Source organism: Hirundo rustica, chromosome W (assembly GCF_015227805.2).
Source record: "Hirundo rustica isolate bHirRus1 chromosome W, bHirRus1.pri.v3, whole genome shotgun sequence".
Taxonomy (NCBI): domain Eukaryota; kingdom Metazoa; phylum Chordata; class Aves; order Passeriformes; family Hirundinidae; genus Hirundo; species Hirundo rustica.
The window spans coordinates 12,289,578-12,316,014 of record NC_053487.1 but is presented as its reverse complement, the minus strand read 5'-3'; the positions used below and the strand labels follow the sequence as shown (position 1 = coordinate 12,316,014).

The 26,437-nt window shown below is 46.8% G+C and overlaps 1 protein-coding gene across 1 annotated transcript; it reads left to right on the top strand.

Moving 5' to 3' along the window:
- Positions 1 to 286: 286 nt before the first annotated feature.
- On the top strand, positions 287 to 26,437 carry LOC120764947 (rho GTPase-activating protein 20-like). Its single transcript, XM_058423963.1, is given in 16 exon segments — positions 287 to 387; positions 3,122 to 3,292; positions 3,814 to 3,963; positions 4,486 to 4,527; positions 8,309 to 8,393; positions 10,365 to 10,442; positions 10,626 to 10,692; positions 11,961 to 12,149; positions 12,889 to 13,064; positions 13,581 to 13,742; positions 21,552 to 21,626; positions 21,628 to 21,662; positions 22,596 to 22,785; positions 23,388 to 23,505; positions 24,657 to 24,973; positions 24,975 to 26,437. Coding segments are annotated over 16 exon segments (3,375 nt in total). The 5' UTR covers positions 287 to 307; the 3' UTR covers positions 26,415 to 26,437.

Genomic DNA, 26,437 nt, shown 5'->3' with positions numbered 1-26,437 from the left:
GCTGCTGGAACATCACATTGAGAATAAAGCTTGGACAGAAGCCGGGGGTGAGAGCCACTCTTTTGAAATCTTTATTCTGTCTCTATGAAATATATTTCCCTAAAACCCCTGAACAACTGAGCTAGCTAGAGCCGGGGAGTGGCTAGAGGGAGTATATTTCAGGGAGGGAGGTGTCTGATGGCACAGATCATGGCTTTTGGTGCTCAGGTTTCATGATTATTAGCTAGACAAAATTTGTAGAGTGCAATGAGCAGGTCAGCTTCCAAGGTGGTCAGGCTAACTTGAATGTCTTTTTGTCTTGCAGAAGATGAAGCCCATCGTCCAAAGAAGACAATCTACCTCATGTGCCATTACTAAAGCTCTTGGTAAATCAAAGTCCCATTCCAGGTAGAAAAAATACCTTTGTGACTAGTTTCCATATTTCTGCCTACACAGACTGAAATCAAACTGGTTTTCAAATTCATTTAACAGTGTTGAGGGCAATTTGGTCCTGCGACAGGGGCAGGTGGGGGCGGGTGGAGGGGAACAAGGCACCAGGCAGACATGGTGGGTTGCAGGACATGGGCTGATGCAGATTTAGCACCTCTGGGGAGCATCCTGGTGTTCCACCTCAGAGTTTTCCTGTGCAGCCACCTCCAGCTTACTCACTGCCAGAGCCCTCTGCAGCCCCTGCTCCATGTGCTGGACTTCCAGTGGGAGGGATAGTTCTGAGAATTGCTTCTGGCTCAGCTACAGGTACACCTGGGCAGGTGAGGGGGCTAGAGCTGCTTCTGGAGATGGAGGGAGTGGTGGGAGGCATGCCTAGGCCCTGACAGCCCTGTGCAGGATGGCATCAGCTCAGGACATTAGCTGTAAGAACCGCCAGACCTAGACATGCTCCAGGCCAGCCATGTCCCTGTCAGGGGACAGCAGCTTTCCCCTACTACCAGCTTGAGTAGTGGAAAGCTGCCCCCATGCCTGCACCTCCATCGAGTGTCTGCTGATGCTTTGCTCCTGCAGCATGAGGCACCAGGAGTGTCAGCAGACAGTCAGGGAGCTACATGCCAGACATGCACATCTGCTGAAACACTGTGTTCTAGGTTAACCCTGAGCTGAGCACCTCAGTCCAGTGGGAGCTGAGTCCTCCTTGACCTCATCCCCTCCTGCAGCACTTTGTCACTGCTAGAGACATAAGGGGATACCATGGTCCTTTCTGCCTTGCTCTGATAGCAGTCTTGTAAATAACATTTGCTGAGGGATTTGTTTAGTTTGATTTTTTCTTTCTTTATAAGAAAGAGAAAATAAAGCTGAACTGAATGACGCTGAACTGAATGACACTGATCTGAATCAGCCCTCCCAAAGAATATCCCTTTTGTATCACACCATTGGTGATCAATGCACAGTACAGTCTGCTTCTCTGGAATGAGGGGGGGAATGTCAGTCTCACAGGATCATTTAATATGAAGGGCAGGACTGATTTTTATTTGGTTGTCATTTGACAAAGTTATGTGACTTCTTTTTCCTTCCTCCCACCCCCTCTAAATTGCAGTAGGGGAAAAAAAAGTGAGGAAGAGAAGCAAATTTTTGACTTTATTTGGCTGGAGAACATTCTCACGAGGGAGGGAAGCTTTAAATGTTTCTTGTGATGGATTGCCATGGAGGGAGCTGATCCAATGCCATCTTTGCTTAGGCCATGAAAGCATCAGTGAGATTTTTTTTGCTATCCTGCCACTGTGTTTATAAAGCTGGGTAATCCTCTAGCTTTAGGAAATCCACTGCTTGGGATTGTAAGATGCTGTGGCTCCCACTGCTCAGCTGATGGACATGGAGAGCTTTTAATATAATATCTGAAGGTGATTAAGCTTCTCACAGCCCCACAGCTGCATAAGTCAAGGATTCCCTGGGTGGTGGCTGTGGAGGGAAGAGGGAATTTTGGTTTGCCAGACTGCAGGTGTTCCTGTGGCTGGGGGAGGATTTTAGTAAAGCAGCTACTGGCTGGTTTAATCTCACTCCTGTGAAATCAACTGAGTTCAGTTATGAGGCCAGTGGAAACTGAGTTAAGACCAACAATGTCAAAAATGCCACACTTAAAGCTCATGTGGTTTTTTATTTGTTTGTGTAGTGTCCTCAGAGTAGAGGGTAGAGCAGTAGAGCAGTAGAGCAGTAGAGGGTAGAGCAGAATTGCTGAGGGGTGAAGGGAAGGCAAGTATCCTTGCCTGCAAGCAAGGTACACATTTTTGTCTATGTGTAGAGACAGGAGGATCTCTGTGAGGTTTTTTCTGTGTCAGTCTAAGGCTGTGTCTCAGAGGTTCACTAAGTCAGGCTCAGGCACACGAACACACTGTGTGAACAGGAACTCTTCCATGTTCACGCAGCACATCCCACATGCTGAGACCCAGAAATGGCTGTGGAAGCTGCTGTGTGCCAGCTGACCTGAACCTGGAGCAGTGCTGAGGAGATGCTCTGTGGAGTGCTGAGGTGCAAGTGAGGAGATTGCACTTGGCAGAGCTCTTCCAGCTGGGGACAGCATAAGGAGAGGGTCTGGTTCAATCCTCATGCTGCCTTGTTGACTGCAGTCAACATCCAAAAACCCTCAGGGATTTTTGGAAATTGTGAGCACCTATATGAATCTCAGTGAAAACAACAAGCTGGATGGCAGACAAGCAAGCCAGAATCTGATGTCTGGAATTAGATGAGTACATGCAGTTCATTTTCTTTTGGCTGCAACTCTTGTGCTGACAAATTGTTCAGTCTGGATGGAAAACATGTGCAGAAAGGGCAGTGCCCCCCACGCCCAGCTGAGCCACACCATGAGCCATGGGCTTTCCATGTTCAGGTCATAGCTCACACACATGTGCAGGAAGTAAGTCTTTTACCTGAGTGACAAATTACTCAATAACTGCTATTTCAGCAGCTTAATGTCACAAGATTTGGTGTGGGCATTTAGGCAGTTTTCCATCTATCTGAGGCTGGTAAAGTTAATTGTGCAGAGGCAGGCGAATGTGGGTCATAATAGAGAGCAATAGGGGCTGGGAGAAGCACGGGGCTATCAGGCTTCTCCAGAACAGATGCCTGTGTCCAATCACAAACCTTTCTAAGGAAAGCTTCTGACAAAGTCTTGTGATTTTTCTTACTCCTCCAGGGAAACTACTCTTTCCTTTTCCCATTCAGACAATGGGCTACCAAGTGGGGTGTTCAGCAGCCCAGGCTCCACCTTCATCCTGGATGAGCGAGTGCAGCTAACTGTGGGCCTTCAGACCCAGGAAAGACATCTGATTTTGTTCAGTGATATGCTGGTCATTTCCAAATCCAAGTAAGAAGAATCCCCACTCATTCCTTTTCCCCAGTAGGTGCTGTTGAAACTAGGCTCAGCACATGGTGGGATTTCTGGGGCCGTCCTGTTCAGAGCCAGGTGTTGGACTCAATGATCATGTGGGTCATCACCTTCCAACTCATGAGATTCTGTGATTCTATGAGGCTCTGATCTATTTGTGGAGCACTCAGCAGCCTCCAAAACAATGCTTCTTTGGAAATGTAGATCTAAAATGTGGCATTTCCCCCTTCGACCTTCACAAAGTCTTCTTGGTATTAATGTTTCACTCCATTTGTCTGAAGAAAAAGGTTGTCTAATCAGTATTGCTCATTTCCTTATGAGGTTGCTTGAAGCTACACCATGAGGGCAAGAGGCAGAAGGACAAAACTGACTTTCAGTCTGACTCCTGTCACATAATAAAGAGCTCTAACTGCACCTGCATGGCTTGAAAGGAGCATGATCAGACTATGGAAGTCTAAATGTGATTCTCTGGCCTAAGGAATTAATAATTTCCATTGTAGATCCTCCTCCAGCCTGAAGCTGAAAAAGCAAGTGCATCTGAGTGAAGTGTGGACCGGCACCTGTCTCAGCAAAGTGACAGAAAAAAAGATGAGTCCTGAGAATTTGTTTGTCATTGGCTGGCCTATCACCAACTATGTTGTCACCTTCAGGTATCTTATCTGACATGAGACCTCCCTCTGCATCCCAGTAGCTACTCAGGTCTCCTGTGTGTCAAGTGAATCAATAACTGAGGCTAAAGGGTCCATTTCCTTTTCCATTTCCTTACCCTGAAACCCGGGTAACCTGTGCTAGCAGCAATAGTTCTATGAACAGCATACATTGGGAAGGAAATACTAGGAGAAAGAAAATAGCAATTAAAGGTCACTGCAAAAATAATGAGAGCCCACAAGATGAGTTAACTCCAACTTCACAGAAAGGGATTTGTCCCTTATCTGAACACTCACCAGTCTGATAGGAAACCTGGTTCAGTTTGTTGCTGGGATTTTTTTGTTATTATTATTTTTGTTATTTGTTAAAATAGAACAGAAGAAGGAAAGGACTGTGCTTTTGTTCCAGGGCTTTGCAGGAAGCAACTTTGACTTACAGCCATATATAAATGAAATTGGGTAGTTTCCAAAGGCTGTTACCTGTTCAGCACTTGTTTGATGATCTGCTTCCCTTTTTGTCTTCAGCTCAGCTGATGTGAAGGAACGATGGCTGTCAGCATTACTGTGGTAAGTGACCCTCTGTAGTGGTTTCACGTTTGCCAAATTCTAGTTGCTAAATTTAGCATAGTGGTCTTTGTGTTTATTCTTTTTCTGTGGGAGAGAGATTAGGAGAAAAACAAAGCAGGCTCAAGCTTAAAAATGAACAAATAGTTTTATTAACACACACTAAAAGAATGGAAAAAGAAACTTGGGAAAAAAACTAAAACAAAACAGAATGAAACTCCAAAAACACTCTTCCCTCCCCTTACAAACTGTTCACTTTCCTACAAAACAACATAAATAGACAAAACCTGTAATTTTCAGTCAGTTTCACCATTTGAAAACAGTCTTTCACTAATCTTTAGGAGAGGAGTCTCTCTTAGAGTCATGGATCCCACTGACAACTTAGAACAGTTTTCTTGTGGGTTTTTTAACTGTCACAAAAACAGCCGCCCAGAGAAACTTAACTTTGTGACCCCTCCCATTAGCAGGTTCCCAAGCTGCTTATGAGTCATGGGTCTTAGACTCTTGCATATTGGGGTATCAGCTTTTAAAGATTAGTAACTCTAAAGGCAAAGGAGTCTTTATCTTAAGGCACAGAGATATCTTCTCACTTCTTCACTGGTGCAAAGGATTTCTCATCTCTATCTCTGTTTATGCATCTTATAGGATTAATATAACTTAGTTTATCACAAACACCTTTGCTCAAATCCACGCACAAATCTAAACAATCATCTCCCCAAATGCATATCTTTCCCACGATTTAAAGGAATAATCTAAAGTTCATTTCTATGGCTCAATAAGGATGGAATGATAAATCCTCAACCCTCTGTCCCAATAGTCTTTTCACTCTTGCTCTACTGACTTCATGCTGTTTCTTCTTTATGTTCACATTGTCCCTTTCTTTCCTCTCTCAGGGAAGGGTTAGGCTTTGGAAGCTTCATGTTGCTAGGAAAGGGTTAAATCTGCCCGGAGTCTTTTCTCTCTTGCTGCAACTCATGGTGTTAAGATTTTCAAGGCCGCGCTGGTGAGAGGAGGAAGAACTCACAAAGAAACATCTGAGATCAGAGATCAGAGCACCCAGGCAGTCTGGAATCAAAAAAACCCAGGCAGAATTAGAAATGCCTTTTTGGCCCACCCCTCGGTGTAAATTGGGGCAACCTCAGCCTAAACGGGGCCCATAGTTCTTATCAGGGGCCCGGCCAGCTGGCCTGCCAGGCTCCCCCCCCCCCCTTGCTGGCAGTAGATGGAGCCCAGAAGCACAGCCCAGCCAGGGCTGCTCCTCTGGGCTCGGGTCAGCCCTGCCCCGGCCACCCGGCCAGGGCGGAGGAGCCCGGCCGATCTCCGGCTACTGCACGATGTTACCTTTCTCTCTCTGGCCAGCAGGAAAAGAATGACCTGCAGGAAATCAAGGGGTTTTATGTGTATCCTCCCAAAGTAACAACTGACATTTTTAGTGGTCAAACTAGATGCCAATATTCCAACTAACCTTCTGATAGGTCCCTGTCCTTTCTAAAGCAATTCCCAGGTTCTGACCTGGAAGTACATTCTACATTTCTCCATAACTAAAAACAAAACTGTGCCAACCCATGACACCCTCCTTTCATCCTCCTTCCAGGTGGTTCCTCTACAGGCCTTAGAGAAATTTGCCTGTCAAATTGTGCTCTGATTTTCAGCATGTTAAGTGTCTAAGTGCTGTTTGAAAAATCCACCTTTGAAATCTGAATATAGATGCCCCTAGGAGAGTGCAAAATTTGTGTTAACAGTTGGGGAAAAAGGGGATCCATCAGAAGATGATATTGTTGGAGCATCCTTTTTCCTTTGGAGCTGGAGGTCGACTTTGCTAATTACTGTGTGTGATATATGTCCTAAAGGTAATTCGTGTTAAGCAATATGATATGTAATTGATTCACTGTAAAATAGAATAATATACCATGTAAAATTGATCTACTTTAAGTTTAGTTTAAGATCATTAAACCTAAAGGTGTGTATAGGGTTAACTGAGACTAAAACTGCACAGAGGGACACGAGGAATTCCTGCCGGGAACCGCTTTGGAAGGCACAAAAGGACTGAAAAGGGAGATGGGTGCCCTGACGCCCGAATAATTAAATCAGATCGATATCTTATCTGTTCCTGCCCAATGTTAACATTTCCAAACCTTCTCCGGACACGGCAATCATGACATTGTTCTGCTTTGAGAATCCATTCAACAGACCCCGGACATGATCATGAATATCTAATCAAGCTGCCATGAAGCAAGAGTCTTACAGTCTCAGCCCGCTCTCAGCGGAAGACTGTATAAAACCCGGCGGTATTAGACCCAATTTGTGAACAGAGTGGGTAACAGGCTGACAGAGTCAGTTACCGTGTTCACCCAGTGCCGAAATCCCGGGATTCGACGCTGTCCCTTTTAATTGTGGCTACCGGAGACTGGGTTTAAGTCTCAAAATAAAATTCTACATTTTGATTTACTGAATTTGGCTTGGCGATTTATTACACTGTGGAACTGTTGCAAGTGTTACTGATTCTTCAAATGTTTTTTGATTTTAACTAAAATTTTATTACGTTGCATCTAGAGGTTACAGTTTTTTTCTTTTTCTTTTATGTTTTTGTCTTGGTTTGGAAAAGACAGGTGTCTGCTAGGGAGGGCAGGGTCTCCCTTTGAATGGAGAATTCAAACACACCCCCCTCCCCCAAATTATTATAATTTTGAAAATTAAGGGGGCTCTCAGGCAGAGGTATGGGGATAGGAATATCAGTTCTTTACTAGTATGTATAACAAGGCAAAACAAACAACAACAACAACAGCATTAATAATAAACATAACCAGGAACCTCGAGGGGATTTGCTTCACAAAGCCCGGGGCAGTCTGATCTCAGTGCCCCTGCAGGACTCGGAGAGCACCAAGCTAAAACGGTGGAAAATCCTGGGCTGGTGGATGAGATATACCAGAAGCTCCACGGTGGTAACTGGAACGGTGGGATGTCCCAGCAGAGCAGGGGGGTGTGGGCCTACAGCGTAGCAAAAGGAGCAGTGCCGAAGAAGCGGTGGCAGTGGGACAGGGTTGGCCCAGCTCCAGCAGGGCAGGAGTAGGTGAGCTCAGAATTCTGGGGCACACAAGCAGATGGTGGTAGATTTCCCAGGACTGGACTTGGTGGTGACAGTGAACGCCTCCTGCAGCAAACAACAACCTGGCCATCCTCTCTCGGAATGCCGAGAGCAAGAAAGCGTAGCTGGCCCCCAGCTCCGTCCTTCACCTGCCCCCAAAACTTGCGTTATCTTCCCCCTCCGAGAGAAACAACTCCCAGAGACAAAAAAAAAAGTGTAGCCAGGTGCTACACTCCTCTCCTTTGGCCCCTTTTGTTCTGCTTAAGTAACTATAAGTACCCAGTAGTTAGTTTCCTAGCAACTTATGAAAAAAAAATTCTATAAGTAAAAAAGAAACAAATCTAACCCCCAACAGTTTTATATGTTGCTTCCACTAACACCCAGACAAAAGTGTTTATATAGAGACAAAGAGGGGAAGAAATCTGCTTTGTGGAGAACAGTAGTGATCCTGCGGGAACACTGGAAGATACTATGCAGGACACATCTACCTGCACTGAAGTACTGCATGTGGGGGATTGTTAGTCTTTATGGTCCAGGTAGATAAAGAAGTCAGTAAGCCACTATGAACATTGCATTCATATATGTCATAATTAAACTGTATTTATTACAGTGCTAAGGAGGATGTCCCATCCAAATTTTAGGGCCCTTCTCAAATTTGGTTGGGAGATTACATCCCTTCCCTTTTTCTTTGACTTTCAGGCATACCAATGAGGTAAAACAAAATGACTATCTGAAGAATCTGACCCTTCAGATCATTGTGCTGGATGATGACAACTGTTCTTCTGTAAGTAAAGCTAAGAACTTGCTCATCAGATCAAGACTATACAGGGGTCTGCAGAGTAGGGGAGGGAATGCAGGGCTGTGCTGGTATTCCAGTTTCAAATTCAAGTCCCAGCTAAAAAGATTTAGAAGGTGTGCATCTGGGTATCTGCATCCTTCCCACTTGGAAGCCCACTTGGAGAGTTTTGGTTTGAGAAATGAGGAGGTAGCCAGACCCTTACCAAGCAGCACTTAATTTTTAAGATTATTCTTCGCCTCTGACTTCTTTTCTCTTTTCCTTTTGCTTCACTTCAAAATTTACGACAGTTTGTGGCTGAGTGCCACAGTCAATTCCTATTTCCAGTGCTATGGATTGAGGATATTGATCACAGAGTCACAGGTGTGTTGACCTTGTTAGGAAAATTAATCCACAAACACCAGAGGTTTATGTCCAAAAAGGAGACAGAGGAGTCCTTTTACTTTATTTGAATAAAGGGAGAGGCCATGGGGCATTTCCCCTGGGGTCTCTCAAATTTTGGAGGACGCAGCCTCCTTTTTATCCTAACTTCCCGGCCGCATTTCCCTCTCTCTTTCCCCACTGGCTGAGGTACTTGAGAGGTATAGACTTCCCGGAGTGCCTAATACCTAAAATTCCTCTTTAATATATAACCTCCCTTTTAATATTTAATTCTTATGGAATTTATGGGTTTTCCCCATTGTTTCTTTCATCTTTCAATATCCAATTTCATTTATCAGCAAACCTACAGTTTGTTTGTAAAGACAAATATCTTCTTTTCCATTCATCAATCAGTGGAATCCTTCCCATTGTTTCTTTTATCTCTTAGTGCTAGTTTTATCTACCAGTAGACCCACCGCTTGTTTGTAAAGACAAATCTGTCATTCCTCTCAACCTGAAGTAATTTTCTGGAATGTGTCCCAGTCTAGCATACATTTCTTGGCTTCATGCCAAGCTTGGTGGGTCACATTTGCCTCCTGGGTATTCTTCCTTAAAGAGTGATCCCTGACACTCATGATTGATGAGCATTGCCATGTTCCATGTTCACCCTTTTGAGTGACAGTGGCACTATAATCAGCCAAACACTGATGGGATCAAACACAGCATCTGAGCACCACCCACCTCCTGTGATTTCTGCTGGATGAAATCTTTGGATGGTATAATAGACCCACGACAGAAGAAGTACTGGAGAATAGTTTTCACATTGTATAGCCACCATCCTTTCTGGTGTAGTTCAAATTCGTACAGCTCATCCAACCATGCACATTTAGTAACGACAGTCATTAGACAGAGATGTGACATTTTCCTCAGATTTTGAAGCTACAAGAAACTGCAACCAAACTTCTCACTTTTGTCTTAGCTTCCTGTATTTTCTCTGTTTGCCTTTTTAGACTACTGTTGGGGAGGATGAAGCCAGAAAGCCCTATAAATATGATTGCTTAGATTCTGAGAATGTGAAGTCTGTAAGTGAGATAGAATTGAAAGTAAGTTTTGATGTTTGAGATGTCCTAGCTACTGGTTGTCTGGGAAAACAGTTATGTGACCAGCTGAAGGTCACCTGCAGCCAGACCCAGAGGTCAAATGGAATGTCCTGTCTCACCCCCCAATGTATGGTTCATCCCACACATGTAACCTTGCCCTGAAGTATCAAGTATCTGTAACCCCATTGGCCAAAGTCCTGTTCCAGCCCACCTTGAGACCCCTTATCAAGGGGCTGTGAGGGTGGGTTGGTCTCTTTGCTCTTTGCTCTTTTTGCCTGGCACCCTTTCCCAAGGACTTTCCTCTCCTGGAATTTCCTCTCCCTACCTCTCCCTTCCCCCACTTTCCTAGGCCTTGCCACGAGCTGCAGCCTGGCAGCTCAGAGCAAGGCCTCATATCCCTTACAATAAACCTCATCTTCTAAAACCCAACTTCAGAGATCTCTCGTCTACATTCATCCACACCGTCCTGGAGTCCACAGCAGAGAAGTTATTTCTACAGACTACTGCAGTCAATGTGTCCAGTGTGGAAACTGCAGAGAGTGTGATGAAGAAGACCCTTCTACAGCTTGGGCTCCCTGTAAGTGGCAAGTGACAGATCTTAGCTAAGGATGCTGGCAACATCTGGTTCACAGGACGGTGTGGGTGTGGATAAGTGTAGATTTGCTGTCTATTGCTTTCTCAGTGGAGGGCAACCTCATGGACCCTCACTCTGGCCCCTCTCAACTAACATTTTTTCTCCTCTCTGTTCCTCACCCAGCAGGGCAGGACCAGTGAACACCACCTCTGTGTGGTCTCAGGAAAAGATGAGCCTGCTTACCCTCTCATTGGTAAGAGCCCTCATATTGAGCATAATTTTGGTGCTTAATTCTGGCACCAGAGGAACAAGTGATAAATTATATTGGCATGTGTGGCAGAGACACATCACAAACATTGCACTCTTCACTTAAAAAACAATGGTAGGGACACTTGCTGATGTAAGATGTGACATCAAGTTGCTGTGAGATGTCACTTGGCTTTTATCATCTCAGCATCCACATTTAATCAAAGCATGGTGATATCTTTGTAAAACTTCACAAACTTTCCAAGCAAATCTGTGCATTTCTGGGTGCGAGCCTATCACACTTTTCAGCAGATGCTCCAAATAAATGGGAGATCTTTAGGCTGGCCCAAGAAGTACCTTCTTTGCAGCAGATGTGATATGGGGGTAGGACATGCCTCAAAGCCTAATTCAATCCCTCTGGGTGCTGGTATGAGCTTGCAGGGCTACAGGTTTGGAGGCTGGTCATACTCTCCTGCTCAGCTCTGCAGGCATCTCCTTATGGGCAGAGCAGGAGGTCAGGGGCAGCCTCAGCCCACCTTCACTGTCTGTGATAGAGGTGTCCACTGATCTCTGCCAGACAGAGCATCTCCTGACACTTCCCAGGCCCTTTGCCTTTGGGCTCTGTCAGAACCAAACCAATTGCTGCAGTCAGGTGGTCATTCAGCAAGTGTGTTAGATCTATAGGAAAGCACTTTGGCAATTGAAAGAAACAGATTTTTAGATGGTCTATTGGTGACTTATAAGCCTCTAGTTAGGAAGCTAACATGTTTATCTTACTTTTTTGGTACTTACTTAATTTTCATTGCATTTCAGTTCACAAGTAATGAAACTGCTTTCCACACAAAATGTTGTATCATATTGAAAATCCAGTTTGTTGCATTTGGGTTGTTATCTTCTGAACTGCTACCTTAATCCAATACTAAACTGACCTCACGAGCACATGTGGGCTACTTGCATCGAATGCCTTTGCAGGCTGTTTATTTGAAAACTTTCCTTTTTAACAATTTGTGTTTAGGTTTTAGAAACTCCTCAGGCTTGAGGGAGGGTAGGTGTGTATATGGGGGCCTTTAGGACAATCACAATGGAGGAGAGTGGCTACAGATCTGTAGGGGCTGATTTCAGAAATAGAAGGAATATTTTAAAATAAACCAATGAACTTTGTCTGTTAAGTTCTAAGCATTCATCATGGAGATGACCAAAGCTAGAATTTTCCAATAACAATAAGTTTTTACCATAGCTCTGCATCTTTGCTCTTTACAGAACTCTGCTCAACAGGGCACAAGCATCCCTTCAGCATCACCTTGAGCTGTCTCCAGGACTCTGCTGACCAGCAACAAAGAACCAACAATAACACTCTTCTGGCTGATGGGACAGAGGCTTTCTTCCTTGCTCAGCTCCCAAAGGAAAAACAGTGTCAGTTTGTTCTGAAACCCAGACTCCAAGCTCCGATGCAGCTGAGGAGAGGTAGGGGCTGCAGGAGTGTGGTACGGCCAGATAGAGACTTTATTGCTCTCCAGTGCGGTGCTGAACTCTTCTGGCATCATACATGTATCCCAGAGTTGCTCTCATACCTGAATATAATATAAAGAAGAAAAGATTGCAGAGAGGTGAAATTTCTCTGTGCAAATGTTCAGATTTAGCTTTCAGTCCTTCATTAGTCTTCAACTGCAAGTCATTGTAATAGAATAATAGAAAATGCTGAGTTGGAAGAGAACCATCAGCATCATCGAGTCCTGGCCCTGTACCCAAGAACCCCACCACCGGCTTAGAGCATTGTCCATATGCTCCTTGAACTCAGGAAGCCTTGATGCTGTGACCACTGCCCTGGAGAGCCTGATCCAGTGCTCAGTCACCCTCTGGGTGAAAAACCTTTTCCTGAGATCTAACCCAAACCTCCCCTGACTAAGCTTCATGCCATTTTTTCAAGGCCTATCACTGGTCACAAGAGTGAAGTGATTCTTGCACTGCAGAGACAGCAAGGTTCCCTGAAGAATGGTGATTGAGAGTTTTGCTGATTGTTGAGAGATGAACAAGTGGTTTCACTGCTGTATATTGTCTAACCATCCCCATTAAGAGTGCAGTTAATAAACAGGTGAGGGTAGAAAGTGCTTGTTTTCCTGGGAACTCTGCCACCACTGTAGATCACTCACTGTCCAGCAGGAGGACAGACAGGTGTGTAATGAAGGTCTGTGTTTTCTTTCAGAGTTACTGCAGAAACACACCAAGAGGAAGAAGTCCTTGATTGACTGGGCCCTGCACCGCAGCAGCAGCACCCCCACAGGCAGCCCTTCTTCACAGTCACCTACCACACCACGGAAACTCTTTGGCCTGTCCCTGTCCTCTGTCTGTCCTGATGGAATCCTTCCCAAGCCAATCATGGTAAGCAACAGCCTGGACTGCTTGTCTTGGCATAAACGTGATGCGTTTAGCCCAAAATTTGAAGCCACTTGCAGCATTTATGAGGATTGAATGGGGAAGAGGACCATCGTTTACTTGTGATCCAGACTCAGCTCAGTAACAAGGGTGGGAACAACTCTCTCCTGGGTAATCCCTATCGCTTCATTCATAGACGTCTGTCCTGTTTCAATGGGTGTCTCCAGGTCATCACCAGCTCACAAGGGGCAATGTCAGTGGATCCTGCTATGTAGCCTAGAACTCACTCACTACAAGAGTCCCTTGGGCTCACACCTGTCACAGGATAAGTGTGCCCACATGAACTGTATCTGCAGGTTGGCTGTCAGGTTCTTGTCCCTGGTTAGATCAGGATAAATCTCTTGTATTGTTTTCTTCCCATTACTGACTTGGTCTTCTGCTAATTATAACACATGATCTATAATATACACAAACAAGAGGGTAAAGTGTTAGGCTCTAAATTACACCTGGGTTTTCTCTTAGGATATGCTGCTCCTCTTGTACCATGAAGGTCCCTCTACTAGGGGCATTTTCAGACATTCTGCCAATGCCAAGACTTGCAAGGAATTGAAAGAGAAGCTGAACTCTGGAGATGATGTTCAGGTGGATGGAGAGTCAGTCTTTGTGGCTGCAGCTGTTATCACGGTATGTTTGGCCAAGTAACTCAGCTGTGTGTGCTAATGGTACCTTCCTTCTGTGAGGAAGCAATGAGTCTTTATGGGTAGGGAGGATTTCAGGGGAACAGAAAGCATTTTCCAGCAAGGAACATTTTCACCTGATGGCTTGGTGTGTTTGTCTACACAGAGGTACCTGCCCGATACAGTGACCCTGGTTTTCACATGCAGACATGTGCAGCCCCTCAAGACAGAGCTTCCTTTGGCACCTCCCTGTACCAAACCACCCCCAGCAGGAAATACAGTGATGTCCACCTGCAAGGCAGCCATGATGTACACTGCCAAATAACATGACAGGTTTGTGGTGGTTTCAGGCAGATTTTGGGAGAAACCCTCCCACGGGGCCCCCCTCCCCTCCTCCAACTGGTTCGGGAAAAAGACTTCCTCAGAGAGAAGTGGAAAAAACCTGTTTATTAAACAGGCAAAGCACTCCCAGCACAATACCCGATGACAAGAGCTTCGTGCCGCTTACGGAGGGATAACAAACTTAAAGTCTCCTCGAGGGTCGTCACTGTGCTCCACCGCTCCGTCTCTGCTGACGCTGGGAGAAAAGGAGATGTGCAGGGCTGATCTTGGTGGGGTGAGTCCCCTGTGGAGGCCCCCGGTGCTTCCCCAGGTCCTTAGTCCGGAGAGGTTGGAACAGTTCCGAGGAGAGGACAAAAAAAAGCAAAAAGGAAGGAAAAAAGGACAAAAAAAGAAAAAGAAAAAAAAGCAAAAAGCAAAAAGCTTCAGCTATTCTACAGCGTCTAACTACGCTAGCACTAAACTAATTAACTGCCGGGGCAAAAAAACAACAGAGCTTCTTTTGTCTTGCCGTGTTCCAGCTCCCCCGCTTCAAGGTCACTCCGATGAGCAGGGTTTTCCTGGGGAAAAACAAACCGCGCTTGCCCTCCCCCCTGCACCCAACAGACGATTGGGGATACACAGTCACCCCATGACATCTTCCACCCCTTATCCCCATATCGTTGACTTACAGACAGAACCAATATATATTCCACATAAAACTTCCATCCATTCTCCCCACAGAAAAAAAAGAATACAAGCAATACCCTCTCACTTACACATTTCCTTCTATTTCATTCTGCGTGGTTTAATGTACAGACAATGGCAATAACATTCAGCAGACAGTGATGTTTGTAAATGATTCTCACCCAACAATCAGATCTCCCTGAGGTACACATCGTGTTGTTCCATCTTTCTGCATTATCCACCATGTGCAACCTGGTCCCTGAGCAAAGACAACCCCACGAATGGGTTTGTCTGAACTTGAGGCAGACTTGATCCACACTGTCTTCCCTAACAGACCTCTGGCATGCACCACTGGGACTTTATCTCCATCTATTGTATGCAGAGGCTCAGCCTGCGCAGGGCCTGCTCGGTTGGTGGAGCCTCGGGTGTTGACCAACCAGGTGGCCTTTGCCAAATGCTGCTCCCAATTCTTGAAAGATCCCCCACCCAATGCTTTCAATTGGGTTTTTAACAATGCATTGTGCCTCTCCACTTTGCCTGCAGCGGGTGCATAGTAGGGAATATGGTACACCCACTCAATGCCATGTTCCCTAGCCCAGGTGTTAATAAGGCTGTTCTTGAAATGAGTCCCGTTGTCTGACTCAATTCTCTCGGGGGTACCATGCCTCCACAGGACTTGCTTTTCAAGGCCCAGGATGGTGTTTCGGGCAGTAGCATGGGGCACAGGGTAGGTCTCCAGCCACCCCGTGGTGGCTTCCACCATTGTGAGCACGTAGCGCTTGCCTTGGCGGGTTTGGGGAAGGGTGATGTAGTCAATCTGCCAGGCTTCCCCATACTTATACTTGGACCATCGCCCGCCATACCATAGCGGCTTCACCCGCTTGGCCTGCTTGATGGCAGCACACGTCTCACAGTCATGGATAACCTGAGAAATACTGTCCATGGTTAGATCCACCCCTCGGTCTCGGGCCCACTTATAGGTGGCATCTCTGCCCTGATGGCCTGAGGCATCATGGGCCCATCGAGCTAGGAACAACTCTCCCTTGTGTTCCCAATCTAAATCAATCTTTGAGACCTCTATTTTTGCTGCCCGATCTACCTGCTCGTTGTTTCGATGTTCCTCATTAGCTCTACTCTTGGGGATGTGGGCATCTACGTGGCGAACTTTCACAGGTAGTCTCTCTACCCTGGTAGCAATGTCTTTCCACTCCTTAGCAGCCCAAATTGGTTTCCCTCCACGCTGCCAATTAGCCTCTTTCCACCTCCTCAGCCATCCCCACAGAGCATTGGCTACCATCCATGAATCGGTATAGAGGTAGAGCCTCGGCCACCCTTCTCTTTCAGCAATATCCAAAGCCAATTGAACAGCCTTGAGTTCTGCAAGTTGACTTGATCCACCCTCGCCTTCAGTGGCCTCAGCAACCTGTCGTGTGGGGCTCCACACGGCTGCTTTCCACTTCCGGTTCATCCCTACAATACGACAGGAACCGTCAGTGAAAAGGGCATAATGCGTCTCCTCTGCTGGCAATTGGTTGTATGGTGGAGCCTCTTCAGCCCGTGTCACTTGCTCTTGTTCTTCATCTGTGAGGCCAAAGTTTTCACCCTCAGGCCAATTGGTAATTATTTCCAAAATCCCAGGGCGATTCAGTTTACCCATACGGGCGCGCTGCGTAATAAGAGCAATCCACTTGCTCCATGTGGCATCAGTGGCATGATGGGTGGAGGGAACCTCCCCTTTGAACATCCACCCTAGCACAGGCAGTCGAGGTGCCAGGAGGAGTTGCGTCTCTGTACCAATCACCTCCGAAGCGGCTTGAACTCCTTCATAGGCTGCTAAGATTTCCTTCTCAGTTGGGGTGTAATTGGCTTCAGACCCTCTGTAGCTTCGGCTCCAGAATCCCAGGGGTCGGCCTCGAGTCTCCCCAGGCACCTTCTGCCAAAGGCTCCAGGACAGGCCATTGTTCCCGGCTGCTGAGTAGAGCACGTTCTTCACATCTGGTCCCGTCCTGACTGGGCCAAGGGCTACCGCATGAGCGATCTCCTGCTTGATCTGGGCAAAAGCTTGCTGCTGCTCAGGGCCCCAGTGGAAATCATTCTTTTTGCGGGTGACCAGGTAGAGAGGGCTCACAATCTGACTATACTCGGGAATATGCATCCTCCAGAAACCTATAGCACCTAGGAAAGCTTGTGTCTCCTTCTTATTGGTTGGTGGGGACATCGCTGTAATCTTGTTGATGACCTCAGTGGGAATCTGCCGCCGTCCATCTTGCCACTTTATTCCCAGGAACTGGATCTCATGAGCTGGTCCCTTAACTTTACTCTTCTTGATAGCGAAACCAGCTTCCAGGAGGATCTGGATGATTTTCTTTCCCTTCTCAAACACTTCTGCTGCTGTGTTCCCCCACACAATGATGTCATCGATGTACTGTAGATGTTCCGGAGCCTCACCCTTTTCCAGTGCAGCCTGGGTCAGTCCATGGCAGATGGTGGGGCTGTGTTTCCACCCCTGGGGCAGTCGGTTCCAGGTGTACTGCACGCCCCTCCAGGTGAAAGCGAACTGAGGCCTGCATTCTGCAGCCAGAGGAATGGAGAAAAAGGCATTAGCAATGTCAATTGTGGCGTACCACTTTGCTGCCTTGGACTCCAGCTCGTACTGGAGTTCCAGCATGTCCGGCACAGCAGCGCTCAATGGTGGAGTCACTTCGTTCAAGGCACGGTAGTCCACAGTCAATCTCCATTCTCCGTCAGGCTTGCGCACAGGCCAGATGGGGCTGTTGAAGGGTGAGTGGGTTTTGCTGACCACCCCTTGGCTCTCCAGCTCACGGATCATCTTGTGGATGGGGATCACAGCATCTCGAGTTGTTCTATACTGTCGGCGATGCACTATTGAAGTGGCAATTGGCACTTGTTGCTCTTCCACCTTCAGAAGACCTACAGCAGATGGGTTCTCTGGTAGTCCAGGCAAGGTATTCAACTGCTTAACACCCTCTGTCTCCACAGCTGCTATCCCGAATGCCCACCTAAATCCCTTTGGGTCTTTAAAATACCCATTTCGGAGGAAGTCTATGCCCAAAATGCATGGAGCTTCTGGGCCAGTCACAATAGGGTGTCTCTTCCACTCATTTCCAGTCAGGCTCACATCAGCCTCCACCAAAGTAAACTCTTGTGAACCCCCTGTCACCCCAGCAATGGAAACAGATTCTTCCCCCACATGTCTTGATGGAAGTAATGTGCACTGCGCACCAGTATCAACCAAGGCCTCGTATTTTTGTGGTTCTGATGTGCCAGGCCAACGAATCCACACAGTCCAAAATACACGGTTTTCCCTAGCCTCTACCTGGCTAGAGGCAGGGCCCCTCTAAGCCTGGTTATCCTTCTTTCCTTGAGCATATGTCTTAGAGGTTCCTTCAAGGGGGTCGGACTTGTCATCGTCATCATACCTGGCAGTTCGGCTACGGGCAACTGGAGCCGCTTCCCTTTTGGTGGAACTCCCTCTTTGAGTCTTGACTTCCTTCAATTCACGCACCCATTGTGCCAGGGCAGCCGTAGATTTTCCATCCCATCTGTTCATATTTTCTCCACAGTCCCGCAGGAAGAACCACAGCTCAGCACGTGGAGTGTATCCTCTCTCCCTAGCCGGGGAGCGTCTACGTTGGCTACCAGAACCTCTAATCTGCACTGCTGAGATTTGGAGAAGGTCCTCTCTAATCTCCTCCCTGAGCTTCTTATGGTTCTCATCTATCTTATCCTCCAGTTTCTGTAGACGTGTTTCTACAGCTGCGATCCTGGCATGTGTTGGGCCATGCACAGCATCTGCATATGCTCGGAGCTTCTTTGCCATATCAAGCACTGTTTCCTCCATGTCCTCCCGCTTCATTACTGCTAAAGCAGAAGCATATTCTAATGGCCCGAGTCGTATAAGTTTTCGCCACATCACAGATGTACATGATACCAAGTCTGGGTTCCTAGTGTTTATATCATCTGAGAAAACCATCTCTGCCACTGCCATTTCTCTCAAGCGTTGAATCCCTTGTTCTATGGTCTTCCATGGGGTTTGCTGCATATAGAGATCATCTGCACACAAGTATCTTTCTGCCACACTTCCTAGGACCCATATCCAGAGACTGCAAGGACTAGCCTCTCTCATCATCTCCTGGTCGATGACTGGATCATGTGACAGGGATCCCAGATGCCTCGCTTCAGTGCCATCCAGAATTGTAGCCTCGCCTGCAGCATCCCAAAGACGGACTAACCAACTAATTATAGATTCATCAGGTTGTCGCCGGTAATCTTTTCTTAGGCCCCGAAGGTCCTTCAGGGAAAAGGAATCAATATTTGCTTCTGATCCTGTGCTAGAAGCTTTGGCTTCTGATTTTGGTGAAGGTCCTTCTCTTGGGTCATCATCGTCCACTGGTCGATCGGTTTTGACTGTATGCTTCTTTGCCGGAGCAACTGCCAGGGGCTTTGGCTTACTGTCTGCTTTAGCTGCCAACTCAGGTTCAGGTTCTAGTCTAGCTGCTGGCTTCATAACTGGGGTGTTGACTGTAGCCTGAGTGACTGGGGTGGCTGTTGATTTGTATCCCTTCCCCCCTGCCTCTGTCTGTTGCCCTACAGTCTCTAGCAATGTGCGATAAGCATATGCCAGGGCCCAGCTTACTGCAGCCATCTTCTCCCCCTTAGAGCCATCATGGTACCTCTCTTTCAGGCATTTCCCCCAGCTCCACTGGATTCTGAATTTGTTCCCGTGGAAAATCCCAGACTACAGGGTCAGAGAATTCCTTGAGGAGTTGGCCCATATCCTCCCATTCTCCACACCACTCAGGATTTCCTCTGCCTGGGTCAGGAGTTTCATCAGCCCCTCTAGAAATCTCAGACCATATTCTAGAGAAGCTGCAGACTGTATAGAGGAGGCTTACCAGATGACATACCAGAAAGATGGTCTCTTTAACACTCAGGGGAAACTCAACATTCTCCAACAATGATTTAACCGATTCAGAGGAGAAGAAGGAAACGAAAGACTGCAACGCTTCATCCTCTGCTCCTCTTCCCACAAACAGGGTGAATAACCATAACCATGACCCATACATAGTAGGAAAAGATCTCAGCACCTTTATAAACTTCCTACAAATGATTATGATTAAACCAAGGCAAATAGCTACTCTAATCCGTGTCCCTCTGCTGTAAAAACTGCGTATTAGTGACAATATTGGGGCTATCTCTGGATATGCAAATAAACCTAAGGACCACAATGGTATTAAGACCTCAAAGAAGCCTAAGGATCCAAAACACAGCAAGGCCCCCATCCCAAGAGACATGAGGTCAAACAGCATAATTACTGACTGCTAAATATTAATCAGTACAGGGTTTTTCCACTCTCTCGTGCCCCACGTTGGGCACCAATAAGTTTGTGGTGGTTTCAGGCAGATTTTGGGAGAAACCCTCCCACGGGGCCCCCCTCCCCTCCTCCAACTGGTTCGGGAAAAAAGATTTCCTCAGAGAGAAGTGGAAAAACCTGTTTATTAAACAGGCAAAGCACTCCCAGCACAATACCCGATGACAAGAGCTTCGTGCCGCTTACGGAGGGATAACAAACTTAAAGAAAGTCTCCTCGAGGGTCGTCACTGTGCTCCACCGCTCCGTCTCTGCTGATGCTGGGAGAAAAGGAGATGTGCAGGGCTGATCTTGGTGGGGTGAGTCCCCTGTGGAGGCCCCCGGTGCTTCCCCAGGTCCTTAGTCCGGAGAGGTTGGAACAGTTCCGAGGAGAGGACAAAAAAAGCAAAAAGGAAGGAAAAAAGGACAAAAAAAGAAAAAGAAAAAAAAAAAAGCAAAAAGCTTCAGCTATTCTACAGCGTCTAACTACGCTAGCACTAAACTAATTAACTGCCGGGGCAAAAAAAACAACAGAGCTTCTTTTGTCTTGCCGTGTTCCAGCTCCCCCGCTTCAAGGTCACTCCGATGAGCAGGGTTTTCCTGGGGAAAAACAAACCGCGCTTGCCCTCCCCCCTGCACCCAACAGACGATTGGGGATACACAGTCACCCCATGACAAGATGCTACACTGACATATGCATAAAACCCTTTGGTGGCAGCAGCACAGATGCTCTTTGTCATTTCTGAATGCAAGGAAGAGGCTGCAGAAGGTTTGGGAGGACTTGTGCCATTTGAGGGCAGTTGCTCTGCCACCCCCAAAACAGCAGCTGACCTGTGCTCTCTGGACCCCCAGCCTTCACTCTCTGATCAGCCAGCAAGCACGAGGGAAAGCAGCTGCTAAATCCAAGCAGAGGGGTTGTGGTGGGTAGGGGATGAAGTTTGTGATAAGACCCGTTTCAGTAAGGAAAAGCCTATATTTTGTACTGGCAGTTAAATCTGGTCAGAGTAATTTAGGCACCAAAGTATCCAAAAAATATCCCCTTTTTTCTTGTTGGTCTGATATTCAGGCATTTCCCAACACAAGACATACATTGAGTTGTTGAATAGTCCCCTGAGAAAAACCAGCAGTCCTCCTAGCTGAGAATTGTTTCAGAGAGATCTGTGCAGAGCCTCAGGGCTGAGTCCTCTGTTCAGCTGGAGGTCAGTCCTGCTCTGGAGAAGGGGCAAAACAGGAGGACTTACCTATTCATCCTGCAGTGCTGCCATAGAAGAGCCTGAGGAAGACAGCTTGGTGGGCATGGGAGGGGATAATAAACATGTTTGTGTAGTGTCGTGTTTTATCTTGTGCTTAATATGAATAAACAGTGACTATATGCATTGTGAAACTGAAACCAAGAATTCAAAACTGACCAGACTGCTCTGCATATATATATTTAATTCAGGATTTTCTCCGAAATACACCTGACAGTGTTCTATCCTCAGACATGCATGGACTGTGGATGGAAGCTGTGGACACAAAAAAATCGGGCACATAAGATTGAAGCTATCAAAAGGTTTGTAAAAGCCTTTGTAAAAGTTTCTTTTAGTGGGAAAAGGGAGATAATATGGCCCTAAGAATAGTCTTCATTTTCTGGGAGATTACTGGCAATGCTCCAGGCCACAGTGGAGGAGCTGTTGCTGATTGCCAGTGTCACTGGTCAGAAAATTTTATTTTCAATGGTCATTTTTTGAACATCCTTAACATTTCTGACCCCCAAAAAAGTAATTTAAAAATTCTCTTCTGATGATTAGTTCAAATTACCAGAACAAGTAAACTGAAAAAGCATCATAAAATTCAGCCACCAGGAATGCATCTATGGGAGCAGAATTAGATCTTTAATGACAGTAACTTTATTCTTATGTGCACAAAATGAGGCTGATCATCATATTGGCAGTTAGAAGAAACAGTCCTGCCAAGGTGGAGACATGGACCTTGAAAACAGCTTTACTGCCTTGAAACTGCTGCCCTGAGCATGAGCAGTTTATCAGCCTCCTGTTGGATATCCCATTTATTCAACCATGTCTCAGCTCAGTTTTTGAACCTTACCATTTAGCCTGGGCCTTCTTTATCCATGTTCTCCATAGCACATGACACGGCAATGGCATGGTCTGGCGTGCTGCTGGCCTGGAGCTGTCTCCTGTCTCCTCTGGTCAGTCCCTGTTTAGTCAAGACATTGTGGGCTCCCTCCCACGTGCTCTGAACCCAAGTCCCTTGTCCCTCCAGCTCTGTGACCAGAACAGGTGAGCAATTTGGATGCAGAGTTGTGACTCTCACATGAGTTGGTGGAGGGGAGTGACACAGATTCACCTTATTATCAAATGTGGATGTCTCAGGCTGGGTACAAAGGGGCAGGAGGGGGAAAAAGCTTTGAGATGCAACTTCTGGAATTCAAAGAACAGATGTTTGTGAACAGTACTGTTTTCCTTTTTTCCCACTCCCTGAATAGTCTCATCAAGCAGCTTCCAGAGGCCAACCTCATCTTACTCAGACACCTCTTTGGAGTTCTCCATCATATTGAGCAGAATTCTGGAATGAATCAGATGAATGCCTTTAACCTGGCTCTTTGCATAGCACCCAATATGCTGTGGCTACCGAGTTGCACTGGGCCTGAAGAGGAGAGCCAGTCTACAAAGAAGGTAATCTTCCATGGGTTTGGCCTCACTTCTGTGTTCCCCTTTCACTGCTTTTTATGGGCACTGCCTTTTGTAGTCTAAAGGAAGGCATAGGGCCAGTGACTGTGCTGGTCGAGTGGCATCCAGGCCCCATCCTTTCTTCTGTGCAGCTGTGCCCACACTGGGAGGGATTTAGCTCCTCAGGCTGTCCAGGGTGAAAAGGAAAGCAGTGATTGCTTCATCAGATGAACTTCCTATATGGTCAAGCAAGCACAAGAAAATTGGAGCAGCTGAAGTTGGACACTGCCACCTCATCCGGGACAAAGTAAGCAATGAGCACAACAGTGCACCAGAAAGGAGGAATGCTTGCTTGTAGCTTATGAGGTGTAAGCAATAGTGAGGAAAACTATAGAATGTGCTACACCTGGCTCACAGTACCAGTTCCCATAGTTCACATAGTTCATATTCTTGCCTCAGGTGTTCATAGAGATGCACTGCCACATTATTAACAGCTTTTTGAGGAAATTACATCTTTGTAAAAAAAAAAAAAAAAAAGGGAATGATCTGGGTATGATTCTACTTGCTGTTTTCATGAAATTGAATCTGTGAATTCCTGTCTTTGCCAGGTGGCCTTGTTAGTGCAGTTTCTGATTGAAAACTCAGGAGAGATTTTTGGGGGTGATATTGTTTCCTTGTTCCAAAAACCTGATAAAAAGAAGTCTAAAACCTCAGCAGAATCTCTGGGTAAGTTTGTGGTAGTAAATCTTCCAGAAATATTTAAAATATTTTAATAGGTAAAGTCCTCAGACAAAAGAGTTTGCTTTACCTTCATGTTTCTTCTAAGGAACAGCATTGAAAACCAATTGGGTTTGGTTTTCCCTTTGCCTGTCAAGCACAGGCAGGAAGAGATAGCAAAGCAGAGGGCTGAGGTGCAGAAACTCCAATGTGTCCCCAGGGATAGTTGTCTTTCTCTGTGGCTGCTGTTAAACCTACTCTAGCCATTACAAGAATTTAGTGTAGCCTTAGCACTGCCATGTCCCAGCAGTATTTTTATTTTCCAGGTTAGTACTGTAAAGCTAAACCGCAGGATTTGTAGGGAAAGACATGGAGTTGTCCCTGTTAACTATCCTATGAATACAGGCCAGTGGTGAAAACTGGTCATTGAGCCAGAATTTTTTTATTATTTCCGGTGAGAATAATGGATCATCTTTGTTTTTCCATGGGCTTGATATAATTTTCCTGTTTTGGTTGTGAGGTACTCTATTGTGCTGGCTTGAAAGCAAAACCAGTGAGAGACTCCAAGTCAGAAAAAAACATTTTAATAGGAGGGGGAAAAAAGGTAAAATAAAATAAAACAAATGCAATAGTACAAAAGATCACTGACAGAGTCAGAATACAACCTGATACCCTGTGGTGGTGGTAGCAGTCCAGATGAAGTGGTCTTGTTGAAGCAGTGATCCCGTAGAAAGGTCTGGTAGCTCTTGTTCTCTGGGAATCCAGTGGGTAAGGCAGGCTACCTGTGCTGTCCCAAATCCCAGATTATATCCAGGTGGGAACGCTTGGCTCCTCCCCCAGGGCAGAGCATCTCACAATGGGCTGATATCATTCTATGAGTCATGCAATGGGTCCTTGATTGCCCATTAAACAGAGATAGCTCCTGGAGGGAGTTATCTATGAGTCATGTGGCAAGGCATTGATGGCCCATTAACAGAAGATAGTCCGGAGGGAGGGGGCAAGGGAAACGCTGCCCAACCTAGTTTTAACAGCTCACGTAGATGGTGATAGAAAACGTACTTTGGGCACATCTTACATTGTAACCTAGGACATATATATATATATATATATATATATATATATAGCAACAAATTAATTTTTGTCCTCTGCCCCAGACATAGGCTTGGCTCAGCATGATGATTCCTTTGATGAGCTGGAGTTTTCCAGTTCTGATCCAGATTGGCCAATGCACCACCTGGAATCTGAAACAGATGCCATTTTTGAGGCACCCAGCAGCTTGTTACTTGACGAGGCTCAGGAAGACTGGGATTTGTTCAGTGAGATCATAGCCTGCTACCAAAGCAAAGCCCAGACCAACAGCAGCGCAGACAGCTATGAGCTGCTGAAGGAGGTTGGCTCCTTCTGTTCCATCAGCTCCATACACTCGCTCAGCCCGGCCAGGGACCAGTGCTCCTCAGAACCCAGCGTCTGCCTCAGCTCCCAGCGTCTGCCTCAGCTCCCAGCTGCCCACACAGAGCCACGAGCCAGTGGCCTGCCAGTCCAGCTGCGATGCCACCATCATGAGCAGCCACACAGACTACATCCACAGGCTCAGGCAGCTGCAAATGGAGATGGAGAGTCAGAAGCTGATTGATGAAGGCCTAAGCCCTGGGGTTAATAAGGCCAGGCAAAACTTGTGGCAACCACCTCAGACCACCTCCAGGGTGAAGCAGCTCAGCCTTCAGAAGTCCAGCATGTCAAACAGGTCCAGCTTCTCCAGCCTGTCCTCTACCACCACCTCCCTGTCTGCCTCCTCACTCAGCTCCTTAGACAGTGCTTTCTCCTACTGCTCAGAGTCATCAGCCATTAGCCCCACAGGTGTCTCATCCCTTCCATTCATGTTTGGCACTTCTGCCAGGCTTCATGCTGTGTCTCCCACGGCTGCCAAGAGGTCCCAAAAAGAGTGGCACAAATCCTTCACATCTCCTATGCCTTTACATCTGTGCAATCTGGACAGTTTTCATGAGGATGAACCCAAGGCTGGAGAGAGCAGTCGTTGCTCTGGAGAGCAGAAAAGTTTTCCATGTGTCAGCAGAGCTGCCATGGGAAGCCCATTCACTGATATTGACTGGGAAGAAGAGGAGAGACAGCTGAGTTGTTCAGGGTGCCCTGGCCCAGGGCTCAGGAGCCAGGATTATACCAGAGAGTTTGAGCAAAGCCCTGAGTACCCAGCTACCAGCCCATCCAGTGAGACATCCCCATAGGTCAGCCACCAGCAGCACAGGGAGAAGACAGTGAAGAACATAGAAATCAAAGGCATTGATGATTGCCCTCTGAGCCAGGAAAGACTGAAGGGTGCCAAGATAACTTTTTATGTGGCCCCAAATAAAGAAAGCTCTTGGGGGTCTCAAGTGGGAGAAGAAGAGAGATCTGTGACAAACACCAGCAGCAGAGACTCACCCAGCAGCAGCAGTGAGCAGAGCCTGTCCAAGAGTTTGCAGACTGTGAGAGTCCACATCCCCCAGACAGTTTTCTATGGGCAGAACACCCCCCTTGTCCTGCAGTCCATCTCCAGGCACTACCACCATGAACCGATAGTCCCACCCCTGCAGGCCAAGCACAGAGAGAGCCCCCAAAGTGCCTCTGCTCCTGAGGAGCTGGAGAGGCAACCAGTGGAAATGGCGCAGGCACCAACACAGAGCAAGGGCTTTGACATGTTCAACCACACCAACCGCATCATCCTCCCTGACTCCATCCGAAACACCATCAGGGACTATTTCAAGCACGATGAAGCTGAGCCCTGTCCCACAGCAGAGGTGGAAGCAGTGGAGAAGGAACTCCTCCAGAGCAGGGTGGAGTGGCTCAGGAGCCAGCTTCTGGCAGAGGTGGCCGCAGAGGAGCATGACACAGCAGTGTTTGCAGAAGAGACATTTGTCTAAGGCGATGGATGTGGAGGAACTAA